This window comes from Hippocampus bargibanti, linkage group LG06 (assembly GCF_051943395.1).
Source record: "Hippocampus bargibanti isolate YZ-2025 linkage group LG06, ASM5194339v1, whole genome shotgun sequence".
Taxonomy (NCBI): Eukaryota; Metazoa; Chordata; class Actinopteri; order Syngnathiformes; family Syngnathidae; genus Hippocampus; species Hippocampus bargibanti.
The window spans coordinates 31,084,444-31,101,777 of record NC_142739.1 but is presented as its reverse complement, the minus strand read 5'-3'; the positions used below and the strand labels follow the sequence as shown (position 1 = coordinate 31,101,777).

General features: G+C 44.5%; 3 protein-coding genes across 4 annotated transcripts; 1 reads left to right on the top strand and 2 right to left on the bottom strand.

The window, feature by feature from the left end:
• Window positions 1–294: 294 nt before the first annotated feature.
• Window positions 295–3,964, bottom strand: snip1 (Smad nuclear interacting protein). Its single transcript, XM_088999592.1, has 4 exons — window positions 3,543–3,964; window positions 2,944–3,070; window positions 1,613–2,139; window positions 295–790 (listed from the first exon to the last, which is right to left on the bottom strand). Exons 1-4 carry the CDS (start codon window positions 3,674–3,676, stop codon window positions 514–516), a joined length of 1,065 nt encoding a protein of 354 aa, XP_088855718.1. The 5' UTR covers window positions 3,677–3,964; the 3' UTR covers window positions 295–513.
• A 143-nt stretch (window positions 3,965–4,107) lies between these two features.
• On the top strand, window positions 4,108–7,938 carry dnali1 (dynein, axonemal, light intermediate chain 1). Of its 2 annotated transcripts, XM_088999040.1 has the most exons (6): window positions 4,108–4,626; window positions 5,319–5,437; window positions 5,501–5,670; window positions 6,355–6,533; window positions 7,053–7,217; window positions 7,281–7,938. In XM_088999040.1, the coding sequence occupies exons 1-6, from the start codon at window positions 4,555–4,557 to the stop codon at window positions 7,314–7,316; spliced, it is 741 nt and encodes a 246-aa protein (XP_088855166.1). In that variant the 5' UTR covers window positions 4,108–4,554; the 3' UTR covers window positions 7,317–7,938. The 2 variants fall into 2 exon arrangements, with proteins under 2 accessions (XP_088855166.1, XP_088855165.1); XM_088999039.1 differs by having other exon boundaries at window positions 4,320–4,626; window positions 7,053–7,938.
• gnl2 (G protein nucleolar 2) lies at window positions 7,929–16,097 on the bottom strand. Its single transcript, XM_088999038.1, has 15 exons — window positions 15,894–16,097; window positions 14,460–14,541; window positions 14,279–14,373; window positions 13,739–13,878; window positions 13,392–13,576; window positions 13,237–13,303; window positions 12,775–12,933; window positions 12,346–12,459; window positions 12,048–12,176; window positions 11,153–11,257; window positions 10,911–11,069; window positions 8,998–9,521; window positions 8,626–8,690; window positions 8,238–8,332; window positions 7,929–8,116 (listed from the first exon to the last, which is right to left on the bottom strand). Exons 1-15 carry the CDS (start codon window positions 15,955–15,957, stop codon window positions 7,973–7,975), a joined length of 2,127 nt encoding a protein of 708 aa, XP_088855164.1. The 5' UTR covers window positions 15,958–16,097; the 3' UTR covers window positions 7,929–7,972.
• Window positions 16,098–17,334: the final 1,237 nt, after the last annotated feature.

The following is a 17,334-nucleotide window of genomic DNA, read 5'->3' as shown; positions in this document are numbered from 1 at the left end:
TTATTATTATTATTATTATTATCCCTAGCTTAGGTTGAGCTCATTAGCACGACTAAGCCTACGTGGTATCGGCTTAAGAAGTCTGTTGTAAGCACATTCTAAATGAAACCAGAAAGCAATTTAGGAAAGCGTTTTGCTGTTTTACCCCCAAAAAATGTTTTTTTGACTCCTCTTTCAAAGCATCGATTTTCTTTCGCTAAGATTTTAACTAGCTAGCTAGCTAGCTTTTAGGCGCAGATGTGCTGCAGATTGAGTCTCACTAGCATCATTAGCTCTACAATTAGCTTGAGGCTGTCCAATACTTGACAGTCTTTATTTACAGTAGAAAAATGTTGTCAATTTACATGTCGACGCCTTCATTTTGATGTGAGGAAAATTACAAAATAAAAGTCTGGGGTTTGGGGGGGACGTCTGTCTGTCTGTCCACGGGGGCGGCGCTATTGAGCGCATGATTCATATCCGGTTGGCTCTCCAGCCTACTTGGATTTATTTTGTTTTTGGTTTTGGTTTGTTTTACTCATCCAGGCCTTCGTCGTCATCTGCGTCGTCGTCGTCGTCTTCGGGTTGGTCCTTGGCGTCCACCTCGCTGGTGTCGGAGAACTCGTGCAGCAGGACGTACTCGCGGCTGCTGAAGCCGAACTTGAGCACGTCCTTCTCCTTGAGCTCGTAGTAGCGCTGCGCCTCGATGCGCTGGTTGTTCAGGTACGTGCCGTTGCCCGACGCCAAGTCGATGATGTAAGGTCGCACCCGCCGCCCCGTCGTGCCGTCCGCACGCGTGAACTCCGACACTCTGAACGCGACCGCAAACAACGCAAGACTTTAGTTGCCATCATCATCAAAATACATTTGATTTCTAAGCACCTTTCAAAACTCTCAAGGTCAGTTTAAATACACAGATAGAAAGCTAGCTAGCCAGCTAGTAGATAGCTCATAGATAGCCAACTGATATCTAGTTTGATAGCTAGTCGCCTCGATAGCTCTATAGCTACTCGCTAGCTATCGAGATGTTTTGGATTGGATTTGCCTTTATTAGTCTCGCAGTGGAGAAATGTAATTTTTTTCATTTGTAGTGTATTTTAAAATAATAATACATTTAATATGTAAGCGCCTTTCAAAACTCTCAAGGTCACTTCAGTCACAGGATACGTTTTTCTGCGGGTGAGCAGCGGCAGCCACACACGCCAGCGTTCACTCAACCCGGAAGTAACTCAAATACTGTAGATTGAAAACTAGCTAGCTTATAAAGTCATTGTAGCTCTGTACTCACTTGAACCAAGATGGCAGCTCAGGTTGGATTTACCTCACGTTGCTGTCGTGATGAAGCCTACTTTGAAACCCCCTCCCAAGGTTGACACTAAGCCTATTTTGAAAGCCTAACCCTGGTTGGAAACCCTATTTTAAACCCCAAACCCCCTCCTTTGAAAGCCTAACCCCTGTGAGAAAGGCTCTCCCAAGGTTGAAAGCCTAACTAAGCGTGGTCGGAAAGCCCAAAGCCAATAGCGTGCTAGACGGCCGCCATTTTGGAGGTGGCAAAAGAGGAGAAAGGGGTCATGTTGGCCACAAATCCAAAGTAGCGAACGGGCCCGGTCGGCCGGTCGGACGCGGCCCTCACCTGTACTGGAATACGGCGTGCTGCTTGGAGCAGGACGGGTGGTCGATGGGAATGTCTGCGATTTTCCGCTGCCTCCCCAGCAGGTAGGCGCTCTGTCGATGGACGTACATGACGGGAAGCTGCCGGTCGTTCTTAAAGGGGTAGAGGCGCCAGCGGCGCTTGGGGACGCGGGCCTCGGGCGGCTCGTTGTACTTGATCACCACCCCGCGGAAGGTGTTGGTGTCTTCCGTCAGCGCTCCCGACAGCCCGAAATTGGGCTTCTCCTTGTCGGCGGGGGGTTCCGACGGACTTTGGTCGGCGCCGTCCGCTCGGCCAAAGTCCGTCTCCTCCGGGTTCTCTTCGCGCCGCCGCCGCTTTTCCCGCCGATGCTTTTCCCGCTCCGCCTGTTGCGAGGCGGCGGCCGCGGCGTCGTCGTCCCGCTCCCGCCGTCTGTCGCCGTCGCGCGGCCGCTCCGATTCGCGCCTTTCCTGAGGCTGCCCGCCGTGTCTTCTCGGATCTTCTCCGCCGTGACGTTGCTCGTCGCGCTCCTGGTTTGCAGTTGGCAAAAGAAAGCTTGTTTAAATAGCTGGCTAGCTATTTGCGAGCTAGCTAGCTAGCTGTTAGAGTTACTTCCAGGTTGAGTGAACGCTGGCGCGTGTGGCTGCCACTGCTGACCCCCAGAAAAACTTATCCTGTGACTGTGTCATTATTCGTAGTAGTATTCTTATTATTAATATTTGATAGCTATTAGCTATCTGGATGGCTAGCTATCTAGCTTGCTATCTACTCACTATATAGCTGGCTGGCTATTTAGCTAGGTATCTGTTGGCTATCGATTGGCTAGCTAGCTTTCTATCTATTTGAGTTACTTCCGAGTCGAGTGAACGCTGGCGCGTGTGGCTGTCGCTGCTCACCCACAGAAAAACATATCCCGTGACTATAAAGTGACCTTGAGAGTTTTGAAATGTGCTTAGAAATGAAATGTTTTTATTATTTTTATTAAAGTGCATTCCTATGTTTTTTGATCCCAATTTATTGTTAAAGTTTTGTGCCGCTGTAGAATCATTGGGATCAGTTAGAATGCATCTTTGTGAATGATAAAAGTAAATTTGTTCATGAAACAAAATGTTGTGTAAAAGGAATGTTCGTGAGATGTCATCATTTTCCTCTTGTGCTTCTTTACACCAAAACTAATGAAAGATGTGAACTTTTTCTAGCATGTATGCTGTACTTTGAATGGTTTCGGCCCACTTGACATGGCCTTTGACCCCCCTGTCATACAAGCGGTCAGATGCGGCGTCGCAAATCATTTTTGTCGTTGTGGCGTGAACTCGATTGCGATGGAAATTCACCCGCTTTAACTTGACATCTGCGCCGCGATGAGGACTTCTTCTCCGAGGGGATCTGCTGGCTCGCCGGGCCGGGGAGGAGGTCTCTCTCCTGCCGGACGACCGGTCGTCCCTCGACCTGACAGGCGACCTGGAAGGACACGTTGGTCAATAGTCAGCATTAAAAAAAGACGTTTTGAATACTATTACTACTACTATTATTATCACTACTACTACTACCTACCTATTATTATTATATATTAGCTAGCCATGAGCTATCTAGCTAGCTAGTTAGCTTTCTATCTATTTGAGTTATTCCAGGTTGAGTGAACGGTGGCGCGTGTGGCTGCCCACCCGCATAAAATAAAACTTCTTGTTTGTGACTGTATAGTGACCTTGAGAGTTTTGAAAGGCGCTTAGAAATTAAATGTATTATTATTGTTGTTGTTATTATAAAAAGCACAAGGCCGAAGTTCGATAGTTTGTAGCGCCACGAACGCTAACGGCTAGCTAAGCTAGCCAAGCAACGGCATATTTCAATTTGGTCGGCGCGTGATCTGAGTGAAAAGTTAAACGATAGAAATATTCCAACTAAAAGCCCTAAAAAGAAAACAAGAACTGGCCTGCTGGTTCTTCTTCTGTTGTCATTGGTGGAGCGGCGTGTTTGGTGCGGCCTGGCCGGGCTTAGCTTCTCTTGTTTCACCTTCATTTTCACTTCGGGCGAGTCTCTTCGACTGTGACGTTTTTCTTTGGACATTTTCCTTAACGGAAAAGAATCGCTCGGAGAAAAAAAAAGTTGTAGAGTGCCTCGGCTTAACGGTCGCTGATCATTTTCTCGAAAACAAACTTAGCGAGTAGCAAAGGAACTAGCTTAGGTGAAGGCTTCTTTACTTCCGCTTCCGGTGGCAGCCCGGGGAAATTCGCCTCGGTGAATTAGGTGTTTATCGCTAAAGCTCCGTTTGGTAAAACAATAGTTTTAACATGAATAAAAATCATTATCCAAACACATTATAACTGGTGATCATTTTCTCGAAAAGAAACGTGGCGAGTAGCAATGGAACTATGTTACGTGATGACTTCATAACTTCCGCTTCCGGTGGGAGCCCGGGGAAATTCGCCTTGGCGAATTAAGTATTTGTCGCTGTAGTTATGTTTGGTAAAAACAACAATTTTAACAAGAATAAAAATCACTTATCCAAACACATTATAATATGTGATCACTTTCTCGAAAACAAATTTTGCGATAGCAATGTAACATGCTTCCGTGATGGCTTCTTTACTTCCGTTTCCGGTGGGAGCCCGGGGAAATTCGCCTCGGCGAACGAAGTGTTTGTCACTGTATTTCCGTTTGCTAAAAGAAAACATTTAACATGAATAAAAATCGCTTATCAAAACACGCCACAAAAGCATTACCATTTTACAAATGAAAACCCATTTTTGTACTTCTGTTGTAAACGAAATGCGTGAAAAGCGGCCAAAAAGAGTGGCCCACTCGGGGCGAACAGAATCGATCGCAGTAGGAGAACGTCGCCATGACGACGGAAACACGTCAACGCGAACTTTTTTTTCCAAGTCGAAACCAATCTGCTGCTGGAGTTTTTTTTCGGGAAAAAACATCTTATCGCCTCCCAAAAGATGAACGAGTCTCTTCTCAAATACGACACTCCGATTTCCATCACCAAAGTCACCGCGAGGAAAGCGGGGAAGGTCAGTGATACCAGAGAAAAGCTGAAAAATGGCAAACTAAATTATTTTCGAATAATCGACTTGAACAAGGCTGAAATGGAATTCCAAACGGCGTGGCAATTGTGTTCAAGCCCTTTTCTGTCTTAAATTTAAAGAGCTTGGTGGCTTTTTTTATACTGAGTCTCGGGTGCTATTGTTGCGCAATCACAAATAGCAATGCCCCAATTAAGATGGGCGAGCATCACCACTTTATTAAAAACAGAAATCATCATTTTATAATCGTTAATTAAAAAAAACCCACACATTTAAAAAATAAAATCGAAAAATCACCATTTTAGAATTTTAAAAAACACTTTACAATCACCATTTTATATAAAAAATAAAATCACCATTTTATAAAATAAAAGAAAATCCTCATTTTAGAATTATTTTAAAAAAATAAAAAAAACATAATTGAAAAAAAGTAGAAAATTACCATTTCATAATGAAAAAAAAATAGAAAACCGCCATTTTAGGAAAAAATGAAAATCACCATTTTAGAATTTTGAAAAACATTAGACAATCACTATTTTAGAAAAAAATTAAATCACCATTTTGTAAAATAAAAGCAAATCCCCATTTTAGAATTGTTAAAAAATTAAAAAACTATATTTGAGAAAAAAGTTGAAAATTTTAGAATGCTAATTTTTTTGGAGACACTTTTCCCCGTGTAGGGGCGTCCATTCAAAGTGAGCCCGCATCAGGCCGTCGACTCGCCTGTGCCCCCTCCGCCCAAAACCAAATCGGGGCCAGCTGAAAATGAGGACATCCTGAACGTCATCTTCCCGCCCAGGTGAGTGCCCCCCCCTCCCCCCACCCAGAGAAAGGCGCAAGCTGAGCGATCCCGCACGTCCAGGGAGTGGACGGAGGGCAACCAGATGTGGACCCAGCGGGTGTCCAGCGCGCCGAGTACGCGGGCCGACGTGGTCAACTTGGAGGAAACGCTGGACAGGAAGTTGCAGCAGAGGCGGGCCTTGGAAACCGGCATCTGCCCCGTGCGCCGGGAATTGTACTCGCAGTGCTTTGGTAACCACCACCATCATAATACATTTCATTTAAAATGGGCCTTTCAATACTCTCAAGGTCACTTTAGTCATGGGATATTTTTTTCCTGTGGGTGAGCAGCGGCAGCCACACGCCAGCTTCACTCAACCCGGAAGTAACTCAAATAGATAGGAAGCTAGCTAGCTAATAGATAGCCAATACATAGCCAGCAAGACAACTATTAGACCTGTTTTTTTTTCCGAGACGACGCGCAAGATCAAGTTGGCTAGCTAGCTAATAGATAACTAGCTAGCTAGTTAGACATCTAATAGATCACAAATAGTTGGCCAGGTAGCCAGCAACGGTGATACGTTTTTTTTCCGAGATGACGCGCAAGATCAAGTTAGCTAACTAGCTAATAGAGAATTAATAGATAGCTAGCTAGTTAGACAGCTAATAGAGAGCAAATAGATAGCTAGCTAGGTAGCCAGCAACGGTGACCCATTTTTTTTCCAAGACGACGCGCAAGATCAAGTTAGCTAGCTAGCTAATAGATCAGTAATAGATATCTAGCTAGTTAGACAGCCATTAGATAGCAAATAGACAGCTAGCTAGATAGCCAGAAACAGTGACCCGTTTTTTTTTTTTTTTTTCCCCCGAGACGACGCGCAAATTCTATAATTGAGACTTTGGACAAGTGATTGCTTCTGAATTGTTGTCGCCAAGACGAGTTGATCCGCCAAGTTTGCGTCAACTGCGCCGAGCGAGGCCTGCTGCTGCTTCGCGTGCGAGACGAGCTCCAAAGCACCATCGCCGCCTACCAGACGCTCTACGAGAGCAGCGTCGTCTTCGGCATGAGGAAAGCCCTGCGGGCCGAGCAGGACAAGGCGGACGCGCTGCAAACCGTAAGACGCCCATCAACGCACAGTCAATCTGTTCCCAGGTCCCCGTAGAACATCATTTTCTACTAAATAAGCCTTAAAACTACACAAAATACAGTTTAAAAACTCAATTGGTTCCCAGAAAGTGTGTGTAAGGTGAAAAGTTCATCTTCCAAACATTAATTTCCCATGGGAAACCATTAAAATGAGAATAATCTGTTCCCATCGGTCCCCACAAAACATAATTTCCGACTAAATAAGCCATGAAATGATACAAAAAAGACTTCATTTCATGTATAATAAATGTGCTATGGTATTATAATTAAAGAAAAAGTGTACAGTGTAATAAAGCTCCCATAATAGCAAAAGTACTCCACTCGACAACAACCCACGTCTGCACTCAAAGAAAACGAGTCCGCCAGCCAGCGTGGCGCCGTGTGGTTTGTTTCGTACGCCAAAAAACTAGTTTGTCAGCCGAGACGATACGCTCGTGTTAGTGTCGACACGAAGCCGATGGCTGTCGCCCCCTTTTGACGCGTGCAGATTAGCCGTCTGGAGAAAGAAAAAGAGGATGCGATGACGCGACTCGACGCCGAGAAGGCCGAGTGCCTCGCCAACGACAGGAAGGAGCAAGCAAAACGGGAAAGGCAGGACAAGAAGAACGTGGAGCAGATTCAGTTTTTGAAGAGGACCAACCAGCAGCTCAAGGTACGACGCGTCCACTTTTCAGCGCTTCTCCTTCCTGACGTCGGCGTCAATTCTCTCTTTTAGGCTCAACTGGAAGGGATGCTCACGACAAAGAAGTAAAGAAGGTCTCACCTGCCGCGGGCGACATGGCTACAAACGCAGGAAAATTGAAAACAAGGAGTGGTCCATCGAGGAAAAGGTTTCTTCGGCCGTTATCTTTGAACGTGTCGGACGTTTGGCTTCTCCTCCAAGAGGCTTTGTCGGCAAACTAAAATCTTACTCGTAGCTACGAATGCTAACGGCTAGCTAAGCAACGGCAGGTTGCAATTTGGACGGCATGTGATCTGAGTGGAAAGTAAAACAATGCAAATAATCCTACTAAACCAGCAAAAGCCTTCAATAAATCGCCATGGTGGGGTGAGGTTGCATTTGGATCGTGCTTAAAACAGACTTCTTAGATCGTTAGCACGATGCTTAGTCATGCTGATGAGGTGATACCAGAGCGAATGGAGCAATCAGGCCAGTCATCCATCTATCGATCTGATCGACCTACCTACCTACCCACACACACAGAGCTACCAGCAAAACTTTTGTTCGCTGACGAAGCCTCTTGGATGAGAAGTGAAACATCCGACACTTTGAAAGAAGTCCAGATGACGGCTGAAGAAACCTTTTCCTCGATGGATGGACCACTCCTGTACCACTGAAAGACGGATTTCAAATAAAGCGTGGTGAAAGTTTTTTTTTTTTTTTTTAATGTGATAGCTTGCTAGCCGTTAGCGCTTGGCCCTCTTTGCTGTTTTGCCGTGCGCCGTTGGCGCTTGTGCGTCTTTGCTCCTGTTCTTGTTCTTGACGTTGTGCGTTTGGTAGTAGCGCGAGCCCACTTTCTTGGAGCGCTTGGCGCGTTCCATCGCTCGGCGCTGTCAAAGCAAAACAACACGTCCATCAAAAACGTTTGCATTTCACCTTGTTTGTAATCTAACGTGAAAGATTGATGACAACAAGAAGAAAATAGGGAGGAGCAAAACGTTGGACGTTTACCTGTTTGGACGAGAGTTTGGGTTGCGGGGCGGAATCCTCCTCATCTTGCTCATTGGCGTCGTCGGCTTTCCTCTTTTTGGTTCTCTGCGTCGTCGCTGGCATGAAATACAAACGTAATGAGATGCAAATGAGATGAGGGACGACGCAAAATGCTACGCATAATTTAGAAGGGAGGCAATAAGTTAGAAGGTACGTCTTTTTAACTCATTCGCTGCCATTCCCAAATTCGTCTGGCTATTGAAAAGCCGGGCTTGTTGTCATTGTCGCGGGTCCAATTGGAGGACCCGCAGAATCGTGACTTTTAGGACGACATCAACATTCAACAACGCGGAAGGAAAGCTTAGACTCTCTTCTTCCATAAGTATGATGAAATGTGATGAATTGTTACCTTGCGTCCGCACTTGTTTGGCTTTGAGGCTGGTCAACAATTTGTCGGAATCGGCTTTTGGGATCCTGTCATGAAAATTAACAACGAAAACAAAAATCAAGTTAGCTTCACATTTGGAACAAGCGCATCAAAGTAGCAACTCTGCTAACTGTGTGCACGTTTATCAAAAGTCTCGATTTTACATTCAAAAAATGATCAATTAAACTGTCAAAAAAAAGCTACTGTGCTAGCTAGCTAGCATAGATAGATAGATAGATAGATAGATAGATAGATAGATAGATAGATAGATAGATAGATAGATAGATAGATAGATAGATAGATAGATAGATAGATAGATAGATAGATAGATGGATGTTGTTCTTTTCGAGTGACCTGATGGCAGAGAAGCGCTTGGATTTGGCCCGGTCCAGAAACTGCTTGTATTTGGCGATTTTTGCGTCCAGCTCGCCGAGCGCCTTCTTGGACTTTTTCTTGTGGGCGGGGGCGCTCTCTTGGGCGACCGCCTCCCGCTGGCTTTCCTGCTCCTCCTCCTCCTGCTCTTCTTCCTCTTCCTCCTCCTCCAAGCCGGAGATGTCCAGGTCGGGCATTTCCACGGGCACCAAGTCCTCCCGGTTGAATTCGGGCGCCACATTGATCTTGCCAAAGTTCTGCCGCACGCCCGCCGCAATCTTCGCAAGTTCTTCCTTTTGCCGTCGTTTGCGCTGCTCTTCGTCTTCGGCTTCTTCCGTTTGGACTTCCCGCGCGACGTCTGGCGCCGGCGGCGCAGCTTCCGCCGCCAAAGGTTCCCGGCGCTCGTCGTCCTCGGGGCCCGGAGGCCGCACAAAAAAGGGGACGCGGCCCCTCTGCCAATCGTTTAACACCATCTTGGAGACGGCGGTCAGATCCGGTTCTCCGCCCTAAGGCACAAATCGCATTGGGAAAAAAAATAATCAGACACTTTTTAATAGAAACAAAGTTGCTAAATAGAATAAACCGTCAAAAATGACCATTTTTGCTTTGTCGGGGGGGAGGGGCAACCGTGGCGGGCATTGTTTCCATATAACGCAGGGGTGTCAAACTCCGGTCCTGGAGTCTCCATGTTTTCCAAGTCTCCCTGTTGCAACGGACCTGAGGCGGTGTTGCAACAGGGAGACTTGGAAAACATGGAGGACCGGAGTTTGACAACCCTGATAAGAACAGCAATTAAAAACATATCAGCGAACTATTCATTTCATTCATTTCACAATTGTTTTTTTTTTTAATTTTATTTTGATCAATATTAAGCATGATTTTTGGCTCAAAATTGAATATTCATTTCACTTCATTTTTTAACAGAAACCTTTTTTTGTAAAACTTGAACTTGTTCTTTTTTATTGTGTCCATTTTAGATTGTTTTTTTGTCATTTTTTTAAAATACCCAAAATAGAAAATTTTAGAAAAAAATGCTAATCGTCATATGAGAATGTTTTTTTTAATTAGAAAACTGACATTTTAGAAAAAAATACCATTTTAGAATAAAGAAATAGAAAACCGCCATTTTACAAGAAAATTGGAAATTGCCATTTTCGAATAAAAAAAATAAAAATCACAATTTTATAAAATAAAAAATAGAAAATCATAATTTTAGAATGGTTTTTAATTTAAAAACCACAATTTTATAAAATTAAAAAAAATTGAAAATCATTTTAGAATTGTTAAAAAAATTTATAAACCATAATTAATGAAAAAAATTAAAATCATCATTTCAGAATTTTAAAAATCAATTAGAAAATCACCAGTTTGGAAAAAAAAAATATATATATATATATATATATATATATATATATATATATATATATATATATATATATATATATATATATATATATATATAGAAAAAAACCATTTGAAATCATCATTTTAGAATTTTCTTAAATAATTTACTAAACTGCCAGTTTAGAAATTTAAAAAAAATTGAAAATCACCATTTCAGAATTTTTAGAATAATTGATAAAATCGCCATTTGAGAAAATTGAATGTCGTGCAGTAAGTTGCAGTTCCTAATTGAGCCTGTAGATGGCAGCACTTGGCACACGCAGGTAGCAGCGCGACTTTCCCGATGTCTTCCTTCGACATGATCGATTTGATGACGGGAGGCTGCGGGCCGGATCAAAGTGGATCGGGGGCCGCATTTGGGCCCCGGAACGGACTTTGGACACGGTTAAATTCAAGACAACCAACTATGCCTGGAGGCCTTCAACCCAAAACGTTTCCAAGGTAACGAATACGAATGTGACGATGCATCTCTGGCGGGATCTCTGAGCCACCTTCAAAAGTTTTCCGGTGCGGAAGGCCAACTTCTCCAGGAAATCCTGGGCCGAGGTCCAAGCGGCCACGCGGTACGTCTTCTGGATGTACTCGGGCTTGGCCCGCTCCAGCACCGCCCCGATGTGCTCCTCCGGGTTCTTGATCTTCTCCACTTGGACCTTGGCGAAAGAGGAAAAGGGGGCGGGGCGAGTCCACGTGACCGCTCACACACGCGGAAAGGGAAGTCGCGAGTCCGACGTACCACTCCTTTCAGGACGATATCCGTCTCGCTGTCCTCCGACGGGTAGACCACGCCGGGACAATCGATGAGGAAGATTCGCCGCATCAAAGTGATGTACTGCCACACCTGCAAGGGAGCCGTGAGATGGCGTGCGGACACTCAAATCTTTTGCTTTTCAAACAGGTTTCTGGAACGGATTATGGTGGAAAATGTTCTTGGTCTCGTCAGCTTTTTTTTCTTTGCTTTTGGAACTTAGACATGTCGTTTTTGTTGTTGAAAGATCAGATCGCCCTTTGATACCGTACCCTCACATCAGATGGACTGAATGGCAACGCGGTGTTTGCTAGCGTAGCGTGGAAACAGAATTCTCACTTTTAAGTCACAATTCTAATAATAATAATCCATTTAATTTCTAAGCGCCTTTCAAAACTCTCAAGGTCCCGGAAGTAACTCAAATAGATAGCAAGCTAGCTAGCGAATAGATAGCTATTAGCCAGATAGTCACAATTCTCATCTTAAAGTCAGAATTCAGACTTTAAAGTCACAATTCTGAGAATAATAATAATAATACATTTCATTTACAAGCGGCTTTCAAAACTCTCAAGGTGCCGAAAGTAACTCAAATAGATAGCTATTAGCTAGCTAGCTAATAGCCACCGAATAGATAGGTAATAGCTAGCGAATAGATAGCTATTAGCTAGGAAATAGATATCTATTAGCTAGCAAATATATAGCTAATAGCCATAAAGTCACAATTCTGAGATAGCGTCAGAATTGTGACTTTAAGGTCAAAGTGTCAATTGCGGACGGAACTTTTGTTTCAGGTTTTTTATTTCCGTCAGAATAAGAAATCACGGGAGCGCGGTGTCTTCCTTAGCGACTTGCATCCTTGGCGTTTGGGTTTGAGAAAGGTTACCTTGGTTTCCCCGGCGAGGGGCGCCACGTTGCAGACTTTCTTGGAGCGCAAAGTGTTGATGACCGAACTCTTGCCAACGTTGGGGTAACCGATGAAGCCCACGCTGATTTGTTTCTTCTCCGTGTGGAGCTGCGACAAGACAAAACGGGAGGTCAAGGGGCTGAAAAAGTCTACTCCGTTGAGTGTGGCTGCCGCTGCTCACCCACAGAAAAAAACTGATCCTGTGACTGTAAAGTGGCCTTGAGAGTTTTGAAAGGCGCTTGCAAATGAAATGGATTCTCATTCTGATTATTATTACCTTGCCAAACTGCCGCAAGAGCTGAATGAGCGAGCCTTTACCGAACGAGTTGGTGAGGCTGGCGTGAAAGGCCAACGTGGGGTACTCCTGGGACAACAGCGCCACCCAGCGTTTCTGAAAAAAGGAGAAGAAAAGCGTCGGACGGGTCGTCGGGCGCACTGTATTCGCTTTCTGTTATAGCTATCTATTAACAGTCTAAGCCAGCTAGCTAATAAATAGCTAATAGATAGCCAGATTGCCAACAGCTGGACACATGTCTAGCTAATTAGCTTCCTATCGGAGTTCCTTCCGGGTTGAGTGAACGCTGGCGCATGTGGCTGCCACTCCTCACGCAGAGAAAAACTGATCCTGTGACTGTAAAGTGACCTTTTGAGTTTTGAAAGGCGCTAAGAAATGAAATGTATGATGATGATGATGACGATTACTGACGGTGACCCAGGTGGGGATGAGGTCGCACTTGTTGAGCACAAAGATCAAATGCTTCCAGGACTTCTCCTTCTTGATGTAAGCCTCGATGCTTTGCGAGCGGGTGCCCATTGGATCGCGGGCGTCCAGCACTTGGATCACTACGTCCGACGAGTCGATCACCTGGCAAAGACAACAAGGAAATGGAGGATTTTGGGGAGGCATTATACTTTGAAACTATTGCTTCAAAAAGCACCTTATTTCCCACAGAGTATATGACACACCCCTCATGGTGTACTTTTTCCATATAAAGGTAATATCCGAGGTAAAACGGTCGTAAGTTGAAAAATAGCCCACGCGACGTTTACACGACAGGATAGTATACAAAGGCTCAGGGTCATCTTTTGAAGAAAATCAAGGCTTGGGGGGGGGCGCATTTTACCCCAGAAAGTACGGTAATCCCGACCAAAAACTGGGCTTGAATACCTTGTAAAGTTCTCCCCAAATCCTCTTGGACTGGCCCTTTTTGAAGATCTCTTGGCGGACCACATCCCTGTCGAGGGGGGAGGGAGGGGCGTGGTCACACATCAAGTGTTTTGTGGAAGGTAAGGTGGGAAAAGTCTTTGATGGGCGGGCCTTACCGGACCCCCGTGTCCTCCGTCACCAGGTCTCTGTCCTTGTCGGCGTCGTAGCTCACGGTGGAAGCTTGGGCTCGCTCCAAGAGGTCCTTGACGTCGGACACCACCAAACTGGGCCTCTTGCGCTGAGCCTTGGGTCCAAAGGTGGTCTCGAAAGCCTCCGTGTCTAAGATGTGGACCTTGAAGTTCTGCCCGAGCAAACGACGGAGGTGACTTACTCGGTGTCTGAAATAACGCCTGCCCGGACGCCCGGGGTGTGCAACTTGTACGTCGGGCGTACGCTACGTATTTAGCGGCAAATCCTTTTGAGAGCCACTTTTGGAGGTAAGATGTTTGAGGTTTGCACTCACGTGAGCTTTGACTCGGTCGCGCAGCAGCGTCATGGGCAGTTTGCTCGGTCTCATCACCACGCGGTAAGGATCCTTCTGCACGGCGCTCATCTCTTCTTGGAACTTCTGCAGGGACGATTGCTTGATCACCCGCGTGTTTGCTGAAACATTTGACACGAACGCGCGTCATAGGAAAAAAAAGGATCAATTGCACCCCCCTTTTCGTCCACGTTTAATTTTGGCCTTCCACACCTTGGTGATTACATGTTAAACTGATGACATGACACGCCTTCTACAGTCGTGGTTCGTAACCTGGGTTGAGTCGAAGCCGACGGGTTCTGTGAATCGGTCCCGGGTGTAAAAAAAAAAAAAAAAAATAGTGCTACCTCAGCTCACGAACTGAATTGGTTCCCATTAAGTGTGTGTAAGGTGAAAAGTTGGTCTTGTAAGCATTTATTTCGGTGAGGAAAAGTAGTCCGCCAGCCACCGTGTGGTGTGGTTTGGTTCGTCCACTGAAAACTAGTTTGTTAGCCAAGACTATATGCCCCTTTGCAAACTCACCAAACCACTTGATGTTGGGTTCCACTCTGGCCACCGTCCCGGAACTCACGCTGGACTGGTACTGTAAGGGCCTGATGACTTTGCCTCTGTTGTTACTGGCAAGCAAAGGACACAAGCACAAGCTCAAGTCAAGCACCTGAACATTCGCTTACTGAAATCCACAACAAGACAAATCAATTACCATCGAACTTTTTGCCTGTACATATTCAGACGCTGAATGGTGGAGCGGTCCCTCATGTGGCTACCGCCACCTTTGACCCGATCTGTCCAAAACACACACACACACACAAAAAAAAGAAGTCATCGTTGTCTACAAATAGCAGTTGACCTGCAGCGCTATAACAGCACATTTTCAAGGGAGCCGCGGTTGTTTCTGTCCAGTGAAGCAAGCGCACTCTGTACTCGCAGCGGTATCTCATTGCATTTTTGTGAAGTACTGATAGAGATTAGACAGAATAAGTTAGAAGTTATCATATTTAAAAGTTTCATTCTGTTGTACGCTTAGTCAACACTTGTGACTCAATACACAATTGAAGCGCGGACAACCTGGGGTCAATCAGGTCAACGGACGCAGCAAGTTGAACGGTCACAGGAGTAATTTAGGACTTCCTTATCACAGGAAGAGGTCACTAGCCAGGATACAAACTTAGCCGTTCACGGGAAACACAATGTTTTATTGCTTACAGTTGTCGGTGCTCAGAACGTCCGGAGGTGTGGTATTATAATCAAGAAAACTATGTTTTACTAATGTATCACTTTAATTCTTTAAAACTCTCAATAAATAGCTTGGCAGATGGACGCAGAATTCCGACATATGGCATGTGTGACTGCGTTTCCTGCCGGCAGTAGGAACAATCTTTCTGGTTCCGAGTCTCTGTCCACACTGTCTGACTGTCATATCTCTGACAAGTACATCATGGTTTTTTTCCAAGCTATCCATCTTATGATGACATATTACACGTTTCCCTCCATGCTGGTTCTTGACATTTCCCAATACGACAACGAAAAACGGGGCAAATAAATGGATTGAAGTTGACGCTCTTTTTGTTAACAGTACAGTTTATAAAGGTGACCAAGTTGTATTTTCATAACTCATAGAAGTGGTAGAATCTTTCGCAGGTTGTCTTCTTTTGTGTTCTTGTTTAGAATTTCAAAAGCTTTCCAATGGTACCTTACGCGTTAAGATGTGCCAAAAATGAAGACAGTTATGACAGTTTAACCTGTCATAAAGAACTCAGTCACAGATTTTCATGGTTTTAACTGTGTCATGACCATACCTGTCAACCTGCGACACACTGTGACTTTACGAACGGCTCAATTTTTCCTTAGTGAGAAAAAAAAACCTTACGCATGTGTACGTCTGTGTAAGCTCTCAGTCGTACAGGAGTGGTCCATCGATGAGAAGGTTTCTTCTCATCGACATACGCATGTGTAATATTTCATTGCGCACTTTCATGAACAAAATTTTGAGTGTCAATCGATGACTTCTAAACACAGAAGCAGTTTTCATTCCAGAGGCAACAAGGTTCCAGTTTGAACAAAAGTTGAGCCTATCTTCAATGTCAGTCGTCGAAGTATAAACAAACCGCGATGCTAACGGCGTTAGCTTACTTACCCGGGTTGCTGCTGGACGAGGAGGGATTAATCGAGCTCTTCCCCTTGAACTGAGGCTTCACCATCTTGACAATTTATCCGGCAAAGCCGTCAACAACGTAGGAAAAATAAAAAATAAAAAAATCTATAACGGGGTGCCGACAAAGTGAACTTATTTCCCCCACCACCGCAACCCTGTGCGACACGTGTTAGTGTCCTGAGTGGCGGTGACGTCATCCAAGGGCGACGACAAAAATGGCCAATCAAACAGCAATACCGAAGCGGCCGAGGAACGTCAATCATTTGTCGTATTTTCACGAAAGTGTCAATAATTAGTTTTAAAATGAGGTCAAACCGGAATATATTACCATAAATATTGTATGTACGTACCTCTATTTTTATATATATTTTTTATAATAGTAATTATTTGCTTTCAAAAATGTTTGGATTATATTAGCGCTTTGATCCTCTCCTCTTTCATCTAGAACTGCTTCATGTCACAAAGAGGGTACGCAAGTGCTGAAGAATGAATGACACTCCGTGTATTTGTGTTGTCATTTTATTTGTTATTTAGTTTTTTTTGTTTTATTTCAAGAAGGTGCCACAAGAGTGGGTGCTTTTCCAGCAGCTCCTGTATTATGTTTTTTTACTTCTTTCTTTCCTTTGCTCTTCATTTCATCACTTTGCTGCTGTGAAATGTACATTTCTCCACTGCGAGACGAAAAAAGTCACATCTTATTATTTGTTATTATTGTTTTTTTTAACTTTGTTACTTCCGAGTTGAGTGAACGCTGGCGCGTGTTGCTGCCGCTGCTCACCCGCAGAAAAAAATATCCTGTGACTGTTGAGAGTTTTGAAATGCACTTAGAAATGAAATGTATTATTATTATTATTATTATTATTATTATTATTATTATTATGGGGCAGATCAGAAATGGATGAATGTATCTGTAATTAGACGATTAGCCACCAGCGGGTGCTAAAATCACACACGAGATTCAAACGGCAACCACAAACAAGCCGTGACAGACACACTCGAGTCGATTTGGTTGTTTTCACGCCACTCTGATTTAAAAATCTTTCATTTAACGACAGAAAGAGAGAAAAGTGTCTCATCACCAGCGGCGGCGTATCGATTGTTTAAATGTTTCGACGGAAAGATCAATAAAATCAAGTTCAAGTTGAACACAAGTTCCACCTTCCGCCTGCCCCCCTCCCCCGCTTTCAAAAAAAAAATCTGACCCCCCGCTGAAAGTGTCGAGTCCAGATGTGAACATCCTCCCTTTTGCCCCCCCCCCCGCCTCTTCCTCTTCCTCCCTCCACGCTGCGAGTTTTCCATTTCCTTTTTTGGTGAAAAATCTGAAAGGACGATGGGGTTTTAGTGTGCGTGCGTGTGTTCTGCCGTATGTAGTCCAACTGCAGCAAGGTGGCCAAACAAACAGTCGAGTCAGCATCAACAGTGG

Bases quoted from the DNA above. Each gene is read 5' to 3' on its own strand.
- snip1 (XM_088999592.1), bottom strand. From the start codon at position 3,676: ATGTCCAAAGAAAAACGTCACAGTCGAAGAGACTCGCCCGAAGTGAAA. The intron at 3,071-3,542 runs GCCAGTTCTTGT...GTGTCCTTCCAG, and splicing joins AACAGAAGAAGAACCAGCAG to GTCGCCTGTCAGGTCGAGGG. The intron at 2,140-2,943 runs GTGAATTTCCAT...ACTGCAAACCAG, and splicing joins CAGATGTCAAGTTAAAGCGG to GAGCGCGACGAGCAACGTCA.
- dnali1 (XM_088999039.1), top strand. From the start codon at position 4,555: ATGAACGAGTCTCTTCTCAAATACGACACTCCGATTTCCATCACCAAA. The intron at 5,438-5,500 runs GTGAGTGCCCCC...CCGCACGTCCAG, and splicing joins AACGTCATCTTCCCGCCCAG to GGAGTGGACGGAGGGCAACC. The intron at 6,534-7,052 runs GTAAGACGCCCA...TGACGCGTGCAG, and splicing joins AGGCGGACGCGCTGCAAACC to ATTAGCCGTCTGGAGAAAGA.
- gnl2 (XM_088999038.1), bottom strand. From the start codon at position 15,957: ATGGTGAAGCCTCAGTTCAAGGGGAAGAGCTCGATTAATCCCTCCTCG. The intron at 14,542-15,893 runs GTAAGTAAGCTA...TGTTTTGGACAG, and splicing joins CTCGTCCAGCAGCAACCCGG to ATCGGGTCAAAGGTGGCGGT. The intron at 12,460-12,774 runs GTCAGTAATCGT...TCCTTTTTTCAG, and splicing joins TCATCCCCACCTGGGTCACC to AAACGCTGGGTGGCGCTGTT.